This window comes from Pinus tabuliformis, chromosome 6 (assembly GCF_031772625.1).
Source record: "Pinus tabuliformis cultivar Carrire ecotype Pingquan chromosome 6, CPIR1, whole genome shotgun sequence".
Taxonomy (NCBI): Eukaryota; Viridiplantae; Streptophyta; class Pinopsida; order Pinales; family Pinaceae; genus Pinus; species Pinus tabuliformis.
Genome location: NC_142292.1, coordinates 1,986,187,074 through 1,986,205,256, shown reverse-complemented (window position 1 = coordinate 1,986,205,256; position 18,183 = coordinate 1,986,187,074). Strand labels below are relative to the sequence as shown.

At 33.3% G+C, this 18,183-nt stretch overlaps 1 protein-coding gene across 1 annotated transcript; it reads right to left on the bottom strand.

The window, feature by feature from the left end:
• Positions 1-1,194: 1,194 nt before the first annotated feature.
• On the bottom strand, positions 1,195-17,090 carry LOC149267180 (uncharacterized). Its single transcript, XM_089410439.1, has 6 exons — positions 16,998-17,090; positions 3,605-3,918; positions 3,454-3,527; positions 1,968-2,048; positions 1,704-1,760; positions 1,195-1,600 (listed from the first exon to the last, which is right to left on the bottom strand). The coding sequence occupies exons 1-4, from the start codon at positions 17,088-17,090 to the stop codon at positions 2,011-2,013; spliced, it is 519 nt and encodes a 172-aa protein (XP_089266565.1). The 3' UTR covers positions 1,195-1,600; positions 1,704-1,760; positions 1,968-2,010.
• Between the last annotated feature and the right edge of the window lie 1,093 nt (positions 17,091-18,183).

Below are 18,183 nucleotides of genomic sequence, written 5' to 3'. Positions count from 1 at the left end.
TAAATTTTTAATAAATTATTTATAAACAAATTTCAAAATTTCCAATAAACCATTTATAAAAGTGAAAATTCAAATTCAAATTGATGAATTAATTAATTATTTTAAATATAAACTCATTTATGCCCTATCCTTATGGTTTATTAAATTTATAATTTATTAATTTTATATTATAGAAAATGGTTGCTATTGTTTTGCAATATTTTAATATGTGGGTTATACATTTCCATTCAACTTGCTTTATTTGGCATTTTTTCATTACAACTATTAATGGAAAAGATATGCCTATGACCTATAATTTTGTGTGCTAATAATTAATATTATTTTATAAGGTTAATTAAGAAGTCAATTCAAATGAGTTAATTATTTATTTATTTTAAATATAAGTTAACTTATGCTTTATTAATTTTATATTGTCTTTATATTATGATTTATTAATTTTTAATATCTTTATGTTATATTAATTTTCTATTATAAAATTGTTACGATTTTAAAAAATTTCCAGAATATGTTATTTTACTTTTTTGACAGTTCAAGAATGTGACATGGTCAGTTATGACTTATTCTTATATGCTTATGGGAGATTTTGGAAGCTAAAGGTTCAAAAGAACCTAGAGTTCTTAAACCTTATAAATAAATATTTTAAAGATTTAATAAATATTTTAAAGTTTTGGGATGCTTTAACATGGAAACCAAGGTTTTCAAAACTATGTGTAACTAGAGATATAAATTATTTGTTTTCAAAACTATGTGTAACTAGAGATATAAATTATTTGTCGAATAATAAGTAGATAAAAGGTTCGTCCTAGCTTTAGTGGGGATGGGTTGGTGTTACAATGGGGATCGTGGAAAGGAAAAGCGAAGGGAAAGGCAGGGTGTACATTTTGATCATGATTAGGCTTTACCCAGCAATCATCTCTATGGACACAAAACAAAACCAAACAATCCAGATCAAGACTTCAGTGATGTAATTCCCCAAATTATGAAATGAGGGTCAATTTGGGTATTGTTGTCTCACCTATATTTCATAGGTATACCCCAACTTAGAGAGACTGTTTGATACCAAAGCATCATCTGTAAATATATACAACATTCCATTAGATTCTGGTCAGTGAAGACATAGAGTTCTCCAAAAAAATAGTGAGTAGCTCGAAAAGGATTCAAGAAAAGAAAAAATTGCAATACTTGTTTCTTGTATAATTACACTTGTATAATTACAACCGTAGTGATTCCAGTTGTTCCACTTGATCACATAAAAATTTCTTGAACATCATTTATGAACTGAATAGCAACTCATAAACTTACATACTAAAATCTTCAATCACTTATATAACATATCTCACCCCATAGGAGGGGTGTGCACAAGGCTATTATGAAGCAAACACCATCGTAAGGTTCTATTCTCAGCACCACAGTTCACCACAGAACATGTCAAGTCCAAGAGCACGGCATATATGAAACAACCATATCGAAAATCCATGGTTTCCAAGTGAGTAAGGTAGGAACGAATAATGACAATGGTACACTCTAGTAAGGAGAGTAGAGATTTATAGGCTCTGGCCAGCAATCGAGTAGAGATTTATAGGCTCTGGCCAGCAATCATCTGTATGGACACAAAAAAAAACCAAACAATCCAGATCAAGACTTTAGCGATGTAATTCCCCAAATTATGAAACGAGAGTCAATTTGGTGTATTGCTATCTCACCTATATTGACATAGGTATACCCCAACTTAGAGAGACCCTTTGATGCAAAAGCATCAGCTGTAAATATATAAAACATGTCAATGAAGACCTACATTTCTCCAAAAAAAAATACTCGGTAGTTGGAAAATGATTCAAGAAAAGAAAAACTTCAATACTTGTTTCTGGTGTAAATTTACATAAAACATGTCAATGAAGACCTACATTTCTCCAAAAAAAAATACTCGGTAGTTGGAAAATGATTCAAGAAAAGAAAAACTTCAATACTTGTTTCTGGTGTAATTGCACCCGTGGTCATTCTTCCACCTACTCACATAAAAATTTCTGCACCCGTGGTCATTCTTCCACCTGCTCACATAAAAATTTCTTGAACATCATTTATGAACTGAAATCTAAAGCAACTCATAAATTTACATACTAAAATCTCCAATCACTTATATAACATATCTTACCCCATAGGAGGGGTCTCCCCAAGGCTATTCGAAAGCAAATGCCGTTGTAAGGTTCTATTCTTAGCACCGTAGTTCACCACAGAACATATCAAGGCCAAGAGCACGCTATATATGAAACAACCATATCGAAAATCCATGGTTTCCTAGCGAGGAAGGTAGGAATGAATAATGGAAATGGTACACTCTAGGAAGGAGAATAGAGATTTATAGCCACAAGATGCCTCTTGTATTTGGTTTGAACCTTAACCTTGTAAGCTTTATGAACCGGAACAGTTTCTCTTGAGAATGTGAGCTGGCAACAGTGTAAATTTTATTTGGACATGAGTTGGAAACGTTACAAAGGATGTGAACTGGAAATAGTTTAAGGTCTACGTGCAAGAGTTGGAAATGTTACAATATAATTGCTTAATTATAAACTACAATTGACATGTGGTCAGAGTATAGGTTTCAGGTTTCAGAATATGAAAAAGTATAAGATGCATGTCTCAACTTTTATTGAACTTTTAATGAACATACTTGGTTATCAACCAGAGGCACTGTAAAATTTAATCATGCTTTGTAAAAAATTAATTTAAGTATGGTAACTAATGTGATCAAGACATGTAAAAAAGTTAATGTTGTGAATTTCATTCATTGATTTAGTGACCACTACAAGAATATACTAGCATCTTTCAATTCACGCCATCTGATCTAAAAGATTAATTAAAAAAATGATTAAATTGACGGTTATCAACCAGAGGCACTGTAAAATTTAATCATGCTTTGTAAAAAATTAATTTAAGTATGGTAACTAATGTGATCTACACATGCAAAAAAGTTAATGTTGTGAATTTCATTCATTGATTTAGTGATTACTACAAGAATATACTAGCATCTTTCAATTCAAGCCATCTGATCTAAAAGATTAATTAAAAAAATGATTAAATTTCCGATTCAGATAGGTGGACACCTATAGGCATATTTATATAAATATATAATATAGGGTTAATAATATGAATAATGTTATTTTATATATATATATATATATATATATATATATATAATATGGATAATGTTATAATAATATAGTGAATAATAATTTATATACATATATCATTGACTAATGAATTCCGGGTCTTGGAAATGAAAGAAGGCTGGGCGTGAGGTTAAAGTTCGAAACAGAACTCGGGAAAATAAATCACAATCACTGATCATCTATTATTGGCACAATCACTGATTTATATAAACTAGCCTGATTTCGAAAAAAGGGTTTAAATGCTGTAAAAATTACACGAATCACACCGCTTAGCATGCATACATACCCACTCCATTCTTTTCAATTCTGACCATTCCCTGTCGATAATGGATCATCTTCGCGCACATTTGTCTCAACCATCTGTACAGAGAATAAATTAATTTTTCCGAAGAAAAAAACCAAAACAATGGCATTTTGTGTTATGAATAAAAACTTACACATTTACCCTCCCGTGTCTATAACGTTCTTTCTTCAAAGGGCCATGGCACGATGGTGTTAAGAAGAAAAACATGCAACCAGCAAAAACTTTCACACGCTCAGAATTCAAAACGCGCAGCCTGGTGCGGAGAGGGTAATGGAATTTAGGATTAGGGTTTTGATGGAGGATGGATGGGGTAATGGAATTTAGGTTTGGGGTTTTAATGGAAGAGGTTACACATTTATCACGACACTTTGCGTGTGAATCACGCTGGACACCACGAGCTACATTGCATGCGGACAGCAACACACTTTGTTTGCTTGCACGTACATCCTGCAGGTTTAAGTATAATGATCCATTCACAGCTGCAGGTTTGACCACGGAACCGGCCACTGATAACCAACGGTTGCCACGGTTTTGCCACAAGTAAGGGTTTATTTACACCGCGAATCTTATAAGCTTGATATGGCCTGACATAACGCTGGGCTACTTTAATTACACCGCGAGTCTTATAAACTTGATATGGACTGACATAACGGTGGGCTACTATTATAGTATAGAAACCATACTTTTATAGTATAAAAACCGTAAAAGATTTTCCTTCTCTGATAGAAGGAGAGGATAATGTAGTTTGGGGTTGGTGTTTTGATGGAAGAGGTTACACATTTATCACGGCACTTTGCGTGTGAATCACGCTGGACACCACGAGCCCCTTTGCATGCGAACAACAACACACATTGTTCGCTTGCACGTACATTGTGCAGGTTTAAGTATAATAGCTGTGAATATTAAAAGCCGTGTATAAAAAATGGGGCCTGCTGCAGGTTTGACCGCTGAACCGGCCACTGATAACTAACGGTTGCCATGGTTTTGCCACCAGTGGGGGTTTAATTACACCGCGAGTCTTATAAGTTTGATATGGCCTGACATGAGGCTGGGCTACTTTTATCGTATAGAAACCATAACACTGCTCGGCGTTTGAACTAGTTCTATGCATTACCGATGTTTAATGAATGTGATGAGTTTCGCGTTCCGTTCAGACGTACTGCAGGCGGACATTGTAATGATATTTATCGGTATATCGGTACTCTAACTAGGTAGAGGAGTTGATTGGAAAGTTATAGAAATTCAGTTTATGTTTAGAGAAAATTTGACAAACTAAATTTAAGTTATAATTGTTAAATTTCAGAAATTTAGCTGTTTTAGACTTTTTTTTAGTGGTGCTGAATCCATTTCCACCATTAAAAACATAATTATGCTTACAGGACTCTATGAATATTCCGGCACACTTTTCACATTTCTATTTTTGGTTGGGATAATGAGTATAGTGTCCTCTCTCAACCATATCGAGCTTTTGCAAAACTACTACAGAGAAGCGGAGAAATAACCGAAAATAATAGTAATTTACATCAATCCAAACATGGGTGCCAAAACCTCAGATATTAATAAATCGTCAAAAGATGATGATATTAGTAATTAAGTTTAATTATTGAAATTCGAAAAGTATGAACTAGTTTGTATATTTGAAACAGTCTTATATAGAGTTATATAGTAATTAGACTTGTTTAACTTAAATATAATTAAATTAGAATGAAAATATATATAGGACATACAATTTTTGGATTAATAAAATTATAATTAAAATAGCAAAATAATTTGCAAAAAATTTTGTCATTATGATGAAAAGCAGATAATAATAACTTGAGCTATATAGATATTATTAAAATGACCCACAAACATGTGAATTTAAGAGTCTAAATTAAATCTATAAAGTGGAAATAGATAACAATAAGCCATGGCTTGATTTTTGCTTTTTCTGTCAATGCTTAAATGTAAGATACATTTAGCCTATGGTTTTAAAAAATTTTAACTTTTCTTATTTACAAAACAATAAATAGAAATTAAAATGATTAGTAATAATAATAAAAAGTTAAAATATGAAAGTTTTCAGTATAAATATTTTTGTTTGGAAATATTGTATATATAAAATGCCTTTTAATTCAAGTATAGCTAAATTAAACATTTAACATTGCTAACTTTTTTTATTTAAAAGACAATAAATAGAAATAAAAATGACTAATAATAATAATAATAAAATGTTAAAATATAATACTTTTGAGTAAAAATGTTTTTGTATGGAAATATTGTATATATAAAAAGCAGTTTAATTTAAATATAGTTAAATTAAACATTTAACAATGGAATTTGATAAGTGGATGATAGCGTTTTGAATATTAATTAGATAAATATAAAATAAAATATATATGTTTTTTAAATTTATATATTTAAATTTAATTTAAAATAATTAGATTTAAAAATAATGATTTCAATGGTTAAATTTGAAAAAAAAAAATTAAAAAATTATCATAAAATACTTTAATCATAATATATGTAATACATCTTCACTAAAATACTATCATTAATCTGACTAAATCTACTCATAACTTGAATAAATTCATATAAATATAAAACAAGTTTAATTTCAACATTAAAAATAATGAATTATCTTAAACTCATAATTAACAATATGTTATAACTTATCAAAAAAAATTATAAGATTAAAATTTTAATATTAATAAACATAAAATCATATATTATGAAATTATCATAACTTGAACAAATTCATACAAATATGAAACATTCTTAATTTCAAGATTAAAAATAATGAATTATCTTTAACTCATAATATAAAAAAATATTTTAAAATTAAAATTTTAATATTAATAAACATAAAATCATTTATTATAAAATTAGTATATATTGATTTATAAACTCATAGCTTTAAAATATGATGATGATGGTGGTTAACGTCCAGTCAGATCAAACTTTGGTCTATAGGACTTAAAAAAATGAATTATTTAGTTTGATTTAAGATTTTATTCCTATGCTCAAAAAGCTTGGAGAGAAGCCTCCTGAGCTCACTATAATTTTGACAACCTAAAAGGCGAGGAAGGTCGTTATTGCAAAAAGATTTTGAAACTGAGATCTAATGTGGTTGTACACGGGGCACTCTAAGAGGAAGTGATTTTCATCCTCGATGTTCGTATTCTCCGAGAGATGGTGTTTTAGGAACTACCCAATGACTCGTTTCACTATGGAGCTCATGAGAGTTCGTTCTAATCTTGGCTATATCAATTTTCTTCTTTGAGCTAGTTAAAACAGAGGATCTTCTAGGGTGGGGTTGATGAACTCCTTATAGTATTTTAGTTTTCTTTTAGATGCTAAATCTTTCTCACACCACATTTTTTCTTTGAACTTAGAAGTAACAATATTTTTAATGTTATTAATGTTTTGCAATGCAACATTCTCGTCGATCTCCCAATGGTTAACCAAGCCCTCGTTTCTTTATACCAACCTCATTTGAGCCTTAGTGGTTTTTGGCTAGAATTTAAATCTAGCTTAGGAAGTCTATGGTCTCCTATGTTATTGAGTTTGTGCTTGTACAATAGAAGCCTAGTCATAGCTAGGATCTCGATAGGGGAAAGACCCACTTCTATAAGGAGAATAGGATAGGGTGTGTTTCTTTTAATTTTGAGATTATACGTTATAAAACACTTCTGCATTTTCTCAATCTTTCTCCAGGATTCTCTATAGATGCTACAACCCCAAACCTCACATCCATATAAGATAACTAGAGTGACTAAAGTTTCAAAGAGGAACTTCTTTCTATCCCACATTATGAGGTTTGTCTTTTTACAATTATTCTCAAGACCAAAATAAGCTTTCCATCCCCCATTAATCATTTTCTCAATGCTATAGTTCCAGTTGAGCTTGTGATGAATATCAATTCCTAAGTACTTGTAGGAAGACACTTCCTCCAAGATAAACTGTCATAAATAAAATTAGCGTAAGTGTCCTTCTTAAATTTGATAATCATAACTTTTGTTTTATTATTAATATTATTATTATTATTAAAAATAAATGTGAAATCACAAAAAACTAATGAATTAGTAACATAGGAAATAGGTGAGCAACAAATATACTTTACTTCATCTGTGACTTGTTTCTTGAAAATATCATCCCATCGTGTATAATAGAAAGAACAATTGTCATCTTTGAACTATCATCCTGGACATAAGAAATCTACATTCAAGGTTAGATTGTGTAAAGGGTTCCAATCATTTGGATTGTATTTTCGAAATATGCAGAGTGATATTTGTAACTTAAAATGGATTACTATTTAATTGTATATTCTAAGTTAAATATTTGAATGGAATTTTAAATTATTATGTTGTCAAATTTTTTGAAAATATGTCACGGTTATTAATCAATTATAATTTCAATATGTACTAATAACCGATGGCATACCATTCATTAAAAAATTCCATATAAGGTAATGTATTTATTTTTATTTTACAAATGAATCTCATGATTAGGGGACTGCATTACAATAATTCTCTCTTTATGAATAAAATTAAAATTTTAATATTAATAAACATAAAATCATTTCACAAGATATTGATAGATATTGTATTCCATATGTCGAATAAAAATAAAATATTAATATTAATAAACATGAAATTATTTGATATGAAATTGGTATATATTGTATTTTATATGATTATGTAAAATGTAAAATATTCTCTTTTAAAATCTATTTCCAAAATATAATTAATTTGACCTCTCAAGTAGGGATGACAAGATATAGCATTTAGAAAAGGGATATGGTATTTAAAAGAAATGTTTAGTAAATGCATATTTTCGTAATTAATTGAATCTTCTTTTCAATTTAGGAGCCACCATCAATACTTTTGATAAGTATGAAGATTAGCAATAATTTTAGTTCTCAGAGAGAAACCACTATAAGGAGCTTTTGATAAGTATGAAGATTATATGAAGATTGGCAATAGTTTCAATTGTAAGAGAGAAAATAATGTAAGAAGGTTGTAGGAGGAATTGCTCGCATAAAAGTTTTCGCAGAAGTTTTCAAGATACAACTACTTTGGAGAACCAAATTCAACTAAATATAAGTGTGCCTAAGGTATTTTCCTTTCTTGGGTGATGGTTTTTTTAAAGCTATTTGTAATGTTGTAGTTTTCATTGTCTTGCAGTAGTGAGCAATGTCATAACTAATTAACAATTTTATGATATTGATTTTTTTATGTTTTGATTAAAAAATTATGAAGGGAGGAAAGAGCATTGTTCGTAGGAGTTTTCAAGATACAACGACTTTGGAGAATTTTCCGCAACTATATATTAGTGTGCTTAACTCATGTTTCTTTCAAAGGGGGTGTTTTTTAAAGCCCTTTGTAATGTTGTAGAGATCCAATTTCTTGAGTTTAGGATAGCCATCCATCCCTAAATTATTTAGGGACTATAGATTAAATTGCAATATTCAAAGTCTTGAAGTAGTAAGTAGTTATCTAAGTCATGGATGATTAACATTTTTATAAATATTATTTTAATTTTTATTTGTTGGACACTTAATCCTCTATGGGTTGGAGTGGAATGCGAACAACCACCAGAGTATAAGAGACCACTTGGAATATGAACTCAAGGGTCACACAAAAGTATTATATATATGTATCATTGTGAATAAGATATGCAAGTCGATGTTTATCGTTCATATTCTACCTCCGCCATGTATGTGTTTAACATGGTATCAGAGCAGGTACATTCATAATCTGCTCAATCTTTTTTCAACCACTCTTTTTATGGCCTTTGTAAACCTGCGCATCTCTATGTCTCTAGTTGTTTGTGTAAGGTTTCAAGGTTTTCTCATGTGTATTTTTCCCACATTGGTGTTATGCTGCAATGTCATGAAAATTGATGCAGAGATTAGAATTTTAAATGTAAGATCATTGAATTTTATGCATTTCTATGGTAAATTTATGGGATTCATTTGACAACATAGGATTGGACGGTGGATACCTATTTTCTGATTTTGATATGGACAATTTGGAAGGGTATTTTTAATTGGAACATTGTATAACAACGACAAGTGAAGTCACTTCATAGGGCGAAGTTCTAATTATGTCTCTTGGACTGGTGAGAGAGTGTTTTTAAAGCACTGTTGTTGGACAAAATTGCACTAGTTAAAGAGTTTTTGTCAAACATCATGTATCTAAACATAGAAAATAGGGTGGAATTGCAAGAAAATTTTAAGTTTTTAAATGGATCAAATTGACAATGTATTAGAGTTATTGAAAACTCTAATCATGTCTACTGTTGAAAACATCATTAAAATCAGTAAGGACATTATTTATGATATTCAAATTTGTCTTCAACGTGCACAAGAAAATATTTATTTTTTGCATCTTGAATCTCAACTGCAGCAGGAAGAATTACAGCAATGCAGCCATCATTCTGAACCTGTTTTTGTTCAGAACATTGAAACAAACTCCCATAAACAACAAGTCAATAATGTTACAATTGATTCAGATCTAATGTTGAATGAAGCATCAGAGTTACATGCAAAAGAAAAAAGTCATCCAACACTTCCCAAGCCAATCATCAAACCTTGGCAAGAGGTTGTCCATAACAATCACAGAATTGGTGTTGGATATGAAAATGATGTGTCCTTTCATATTTCAGATTACTCAAAGCCCATCTAGTTTCAAAGTGTTGGATTTCTTCATGACAACTCACCTTCGGCTATTTCAAATTCTGATCCTCTTCCACAACAGCGAAAATTTGTTAAATGTCAGCATTGTGACTGAGTTGGCCATATGAAATATCATTGTTTTGATATTCATCCATGTGAAAATTGTCATAAAACCACTCATTCCTCAAACATATGCTTAAAAAACAATCCTCCTACAAGAGAAAATATTCATCTTGTATGGATTGCTTCTTAGCAATGGGCTTCAACATCCAAGAAGATATTTCAACCATATGTCAAAATTCCTTCTATTATATTAAAAGGTATTGTAGTTGAATTTTCTCCATCATCTCACCTTGTATCTGATAGTGGGGGAAGTGATGGTCATATAAAAGCTTCAAAGCCACTTCAAGCGAGCCTGAGCCATAACCTTCCATACTAGATTCAGAGTTGTAGCTAGTGACAAAGATACCCTTGAGCATGCCTTCGGTTGGTGATCAACCTTAAACCATCACATGTTGAGACCTCCCTTTTCGGGTGGAGTTTCTCCCTTTTTATACGGGGTGAGACCTCCCTTTCAAGGTTGAAGGTTTCCTTCTTTAAAACATGAGGAGAACTTCCTCTAGCAGAGTTCCAAATTTGGAAGAGTTCGAGGAACTACACTAAGTGTTCCAATGTCGGTGGTCATCCTTAAACCACCCCCCCTATACCAACATTTTAGAGAGCACATTCAGCCTAGTACGAACATGCATATTTTTCCACATTTTGTATTACAACTCATACATAACCGTTCAGATTAAAGGGGGGAATGTTGGACACCTAATCCTCTATGGGTTGGTGTGGAATGTGAACAACCACTGGAGTCCAAGAGACCACTTGGAATATGAATCATAGTCACACCAATGTACTATATATATGTATCAATGTGAATAATAGATGCAAATCAATGTTTATCATTCATATTCTTCCTCCGCCATCTATGTGTTTAACATTTTTAAAGTTTTGATAACTTTTTTACAAATCCAAAAAAGTCATTATAGATTACATATTTTGGTAATTTTCAAAAAAAATCACCTCAGTTTTTCATAGGGTTAGCAAATTGTCATAACATTCTCGTGCAATCTCTAACTTTCTAAAGATTTTTTTTGTTTACGTATTGGAATTATGATTTTGCCATTTTTTTGGTAATCCTTTATCTATACAATTTCTCGAAAAAATTACTCAAAAATTACAAAAAACTCATTTAAATTCATTTCCCCTAATGTAATATGGTGACACTGAAAATGTATCTTTTAGCAGTTATAAAAATAAAAGTAAAAATCAATTATTGGAAAAGGTTATATAAAAATCAAATTCTCTCAAAGATTGAATCTCTAAAAGAATAACATAAAAAAATCTCAATTAATGCGTACAAGTTCAAAGTGTGGTATATTAATTTCCCAAAAAATACACCATGGATCTACTGGGAGGGAAGTTTTTAGCATGGATTATATCCAACCCTATTAAGGCAAATTTAATAAGGTAGTAGTGAAAAAGAAAAGAAAAAATCTTTTATATAAAAACCAAATTCTTTCAAAATTTTTAAAAATAAATAATATAAAAAAATCCTAGTTAACAATAATTTCAGTTGTAAGAGAGAAAATAGTGTAAGGAGCTTGTAGGAGAAATTGCTCGCATAAAAGTTTTCCCATAAGTTTTCAAGATACAACTACTTTGGAGAACCAATTGCAACTAAATATGAGTGTGACTAAGGTATGTTCCTTTTTTGGGTGATGTTTTTTAAAGATCAAATGTTGCAGTGTTCAAGGTCTTTCCATAGTGAGTAATGTGATAACTAATTAACAATTTTATGTTATTGTTTTTTTAAGTTTTGATAATTTTTTATGGAAGGAGGAAAAAGCGTTCTTCGCAGGAGTTTTCAACATACAACGAATTTGGAGAATCGACTACAACTATATATCACTGTGTTTAAGGTATGTTTCTTTCCATGGTGATGTTTTTTTTAGTTCTTTGTAATGTTGCAGAGGTTGAATTTCTTGAGTTTAGGATAGCCACCCATCCTTAAATTATTTAGGGACTATAGATTAAATTGCAGTCTTTAAAGTCTTGAAGTAGTTAGTAGTTATCTAAGTCACAGATGATTAACATTTTTATAAATATTATTTTAATTTTTTTTTGTTGGACACCTAATCATCTATGGGTTGGTGTGGAATGTGAATAGCCATCAGAGTCCAAGAGACCACTTGGAATATAAATCCAAGGGTCACACCAATGTATTATGTGTGTGTGTGTGTGTATCATTGTGAATAAGAGAGGCAACTCAATTTTTATCATTCATATTTTGCCTCCGCTATGTATGTGTTTAACATGGTATCAGAGTAGATACATTCATGATCTACTCAATCTTTTGTGAACCACTTATTTTTATGGCCTGTGTAAACCAGTGCATCTCTCTGTCTCTAGCTATTTGTGTAAGGTTTCAAGGTTTTCGCACACGTATTTTTCCCACATTGGTGTTATACTGCAATGTCGTGAAAAATGATGTAAAGACTAGAATATTAAATGTAATATCATTGAATTTTATGCATATCGATGGTAAATTTATGGGATTCATTCGGCAACATAGGATTGGATGGTGGATACCTATTTTTTGATTTTGAGATGGACAGTTTGGAAGGGTATTTTTAATTGGAACGTTGTAGAATTTTCCTTCTTTTTGCATTTGGGTAGTGATTGAGGCATAAAGGTTGATGTTTTAGCCACTTCCAAGAAATGCTCTTCAGAACCCTCACACTCTTTTTCAGTGTCAGTCTTTCTTGCATTGCATTTATTTAATTATTATAGTTTTGGTTCATACTTGAATAGTCTCCTGGTGGTCATTTCTTGTTAGTGATTCAAGCCTTATCTTGGCAACCTCCAAAACGCCTCTCAACTTTCCTATAGCTAATTCTTAGACGGGTGATGTCTAGATAATAATAGAAATGGTAAATAGTACAGAATCCCAATAATCTACACACGACGTTGCCTCCATTCAATGATTCCCTCGGAAATGCATTTGAGCATTTTACCTACAGACCTAAGGCATTTGGCTACAACTCTACCATTCTTCTTCAACCACTCAGATCTATTTGACTTGGCTGCCAAGTAACCTAGCCCTGGTATAAGCACGCATAACGCACATTAATATGTTCATTTAGTGTCTTCCATGCACGCACTTCATAAGAAATTTGCATTATCACAACTACCACCTTTCGGGTTTTAGAAACATCAGCAGCAAGCCTCATCTTCTTCTCTATATTTGAAAGAGATTCTATTACAGCATCCACTTTGCCTTCCTAGAGGGCCACTTTCCTCTATGTGACAATTTCGCAGTCAATAGAGTCTAGATTCATGTTGTTTATGTCCCATCCACCAAAGATGATGCCATTAGGATCCAGATAAAAATCAAACTTTGAATTAAATGGAGTTGCAGCTCACAGGTGTGTACAGCACCTTGGAGGCTGGACTCAAACAAAGAGAAGACTCTATCTCTCGTTCACTCTACATTACAACAAATGAATATTACAATATTAAATACATCACTGAAAATTAAGTAGTTGTGAACAACCTCCTAAACTCTAGGAACAAATCCTAAACTAAGAAGATGTGTTACAACCATATAACCATTTCTCCATTATTTTTAACTCCCCCCCTTAATGGAGAAAGGTTATTTTGCACTCCTAACATCCCTCTAAATAACTCAAGCTTTACTCACCCTAGAGGCTTAGTAAAAATATCAGCTAAATTATCACAAGTGTTACAATACTCCACACATATTTCTTTTGACTGTATCTTTTCTCGAACAAAATGAAACTGAGTGTCAATATGTTTAGTATTTTTATGGAAAACTGGATTGTATGCAAGATTTATTGTGCTATGGTTGTCAGTTTTGATGCTGGTTGCTTCTTTCTGTCCTTCGCTTGCATCGCTAAGCAATCTCCTCAACCAGATGGCTTTGCATGTAGCTGCACACAACGCCTGGTACTCAGCTTCACATGATGATAATGCTACAGTACTTTGCTTTTTTCTACTCCATGAAATAACCCCGGATCCAATACTAAATGTGTAACCTATGATGGATCTATGATCATCCAGGTCACCTGCCCAATCAGAATATGAATAACCTGCTAAAGTAACATCGGAAATGTCAGTGTATAAAACACCATAATTATAAGTACCACTAAGGTACATCAACACACATTTTGCTGCAATCTAGTGACTTTCAAGTGGTTTGGATGTAAACTGGCTCAGCACACTAACAAAATATGCCAGATCAGGTCTAGTTGTCATGAGGTATATCAAACTTCCCACTAGATATCTATACAAAGTGGCATCCACCTGTTTTGTGCCATCATCACTGCTTAACTTAAGATTCTGCTGCAATGGTATTGCTATTGTTTTACAATGTTCCATTATGAATCTTTCCAACAAGGTTCTGGCATACTTTCCTTGAGTTAGAAAAGTTTGACCAAAATCTTTCCACACCTCCAAACCTAGGAAATAATGAAGATCTCCAAGGTCTTTCATTTCAAATACCTATGACATTTGTTGCTTGATTTCTTTGATCAAATTATTTGCATTTCCTGTTATAATCATGTCATCCACATACAACGAAATCAAAATGATTTGCCTTAGTTTATTTATCTTGGTATACAGGTTTGGGTCATTGAGGCTCCTATGAAAACCATGCTATATAAAAAATGAATCAATTTTCTCATACCATGACCTGGGTGCTTGTTTCAAACCATAAAGTGCCTTATGCAATTTACACACGAAATGCTCCTGCTCCTTTTTCACAAAACCAGGAGGTTGTACTAAGTAAATTTCTTCCTTTAATTCTCCATTCAGAAATGCAGACTTAGCATCTAGCTGGTGTAGCTTCCATTTATGTTTTGTTGCTAAAGAGATTAGCATTCTAATTGTATTTAGTTTAGCTACAGGGGCAAAGGTTTCATCGAAATATATTCCTTCTTGCTGTGAGTAACCCTTTGCTACCAGTCTAACTTTGAATTTTTCTACACTCCCATATGCATTTATCTTAGGTTTATACAACCACTTACAACCTATGGGGTTTTTTCATTTAGGCAACTCAACTAAATCCCAAGTATGGTTTCTATATATTGATTCAATTTCCTGATGCATTGCAGCCCTCCATTCATCTGATTTACTTGCTTCTTCATAGTTTGAAGGTTCTACAATGTTTAAAATTTTAGACATTAAAGCATAGCCTTTCAATCTTTCCGGTAGTCTAGTCTTCCTACCTGATCTTCTAGGTAGAGGACTTACCTCAACTCTATCTATTTCAGCACTTTCCGGGCCTGCATCATCACTTATTACACTATCTGCTACTACTTCTTCCTGTTTCTGCTCCTGCTCCTACTCTTCATCTTCATCACTGTTTATCTCTATCAGCAATGGAATGTGGTTGTCACTGTTGGAGTCTTCCTTTCCATCTTCAGTCTGTTCATGAAAAATAACATCTCTTCTTGCAAAAACTTTATGAGTCACAGGATTATATAACTTGTATGCCTTATAATCTGTGCCATATCCTACAAATATACATTTCAAGGCTTTGGGGTCTAACTTCTTTCTATCTGCTTTCGGTATATGAGCATAAGATTTTAATCCAAATATTCTTAAATGAATAACTACTGGCTTGATTCCAAACAATGCTTCAAAGGGGGTTTTTAAGCCTAGACATTTAGTAGGACTCCTATTCTTTAGATAAATAGTAGTATGGCTTCTACCCAAAGACCATACGATAAACCTTTACCTTGAAGCATACTTCTCGAGCACTCCACAAGAGTTCTGTTCTTGCGTTCTACTACTCCATTCTACTGTGGAGTGTGTGGCACTATCAATTGCTGCATAATCCCATGCTGCTTGCAGAAGTTCATGAACTCTCCTAACCTATATTCTCCCCCTTGGTCCGAGCGGAGAATCTTTATCCTCTTTCCTGTTTGGTTCTCTATCATAGATTTGAACTCTTTAAAGTACCGAAAGGCTTGACTCTTTTTACTTAAAAAATACACCCATGAATACCTAGTGCAATCATCTGTAAACAACAGGAAATAATATGCACCTCCTAAGGACCTAATTTGCATAGGTCCACAAATATTTGTAAGCACTAGTTCTAGGATGTCTCTTTCCTTTCAGTTGACATGCAAAGGGAACTCTTCTCTATGCATTTTCCCTAATGCACATCCATCACATTCCAGCTTGACATTATGAAAAACAGGGAGTCCATCAACCATACCTTTCTTCTGAAGTAAGATGAGGTCTTGCAAATTGAGACGTCCAAATCTCTGATGCCAGAGATTTTAGACTGTTGATCTAGCTGCAACCATTGCTTGTCGTGGCATACTCTTTGCATCCAATCTATACAAATTCCCCACGCGCACTCTTGTTGCAACTGTTTCCATCTGGCTATCCTTAATGACACAATCATTCTTAAAGAATTGCACCTGCATGTCCTAGTCTGTAATCATTGAGACAAAGATCAAATTTTTCTTAATTCTTGGAAAATATAATACATTTTTGAGATGTTTAATGTCACCACTAGGTAGCTTCACAGGAGTATCTCCATATCCTTTGATCTCATACCCACTGTCATCTCCTAGATAAATTTTTGATCCACATGCAGATTCTTCAAATAAATTCAAACAATCCTTCTTACCGGTCATATGTGAGGATGCACCAGAGTTGACATACCATATGTCATCCTCATCTCCCTTTGATGCTGAAAGAGAACAATCAACTATGAATAGTCGAAGATCATGGTTGTGGTCCTCCTCTTCTCCAGCAAAACAACCCTGATGTTTCCTCTATTTGCCTTTCTTTCATCCGTCTGCCTCTTATAGCATTCTTTAATCTGATGACCAGGTTTCCCACGATAAAAACATATCTTAACATAATTATCAGTCATACCTATGGATGATCTCTTTTGAAAAGAGTTGGCTCCCTTCTGCTGCTGCTGTTGCGGTTGCTGGTGCTGCTTTCCTCTGTACTGTCGCCTCTTCGCCATCAGAGCTAGGTCATTGCTCTGAGTTTTTTCAGATTCTGTCGTCGCTCCTCCTCTTGGAGCAGAATCGCTGTCAACTCATCAAATGAAGGAGCTTTCTCCCTCGCTGATAGTCCTGTGATGAATGTCTGGTATTCATCAGTCATTCTGTTCAATATGAGTGTAACTAGATCTGATTCAGACACCTTTTCTCCAATAGCTCCCAGTTTGTCTCTCAGATCCTTGACCCTGGCCATGAATCCACCAACGGACTCATTCTCATCCATCTTCAATGCAAACAACTTTCCCTTGAGTGCCAGAACATGATTTGTATTCTAAGTCTCGTACAGGTTCTTGATCGTTGTCCATATATCAGCGACCAACTTAGAATCTCTGATATGTGGGATAATATTGTCCTTAACGGACATCTTCAGTATAACTTTTGCTTTTGTTTCTCTTTTATCCCAATCTTGTTCTTGGGTCACTCTTCCAGATCTCAGCTCATTTCCCTCAACGATCGCCCATGCCTTTACGCTCGCCAGCAAAGTTTGCATTTTGAATTTCTAGTTGGAGAAATTCATTCCATCGAGTTTTCCAGACTCGTGGAGGTATGATTCTATACTGTTGTTCATTTTCGCCCAATTGAACACTCCAATCGGCCACCACCGAGCAAGTCCGATCTGATACCACCGAACAAATCAAGAACTTCACTGTGCCACCACCAGGCAAGTTCTATCTACTCCCACGAAACAGATCAGGGACTTCACTATGCCACCACCTGGAAAAACCGATATGCTACCACCGAACAGACAACAAACAAGCTCCAACACGCCACAACCGAGCAAAGGCGATCTGCTTCCACCAAACAGATCAAGGAGTTGCACTGCGCCACCACCGGGCAAAAAAGCGATCTGCTTTCACCAAGCAAATCACAGAGCTCTGATTCTCCACCACCAGGCAGGTCCGATCTGCTACCTCCGAGCAGATCACGGAACCCCAATTCACCACCATCAGGCAG

Coding starts and splice junctions, on each gene's coding strand:
- LOC149267180 (XM_089410439.1), bottom strand. CDS start 17,090: ATGACTGATAATTATGTTAAGATATGTTTTTATCGTGGGAAACCTGGT. Junction 3,919..16,997: donor GGCAGACGGATGAAAGAAAG/GCAAATAGAGGA, acceptor TTAAACCTGCAG/GATGTACGTGCAAGCAAACA. Junction 2,049..3,453: donor AATTGAAAAGAATGGAGTGG/GTATGTATGCAT, acceptor TTATGTGAGCAG/GTGGAAGAATGACCACGGGT.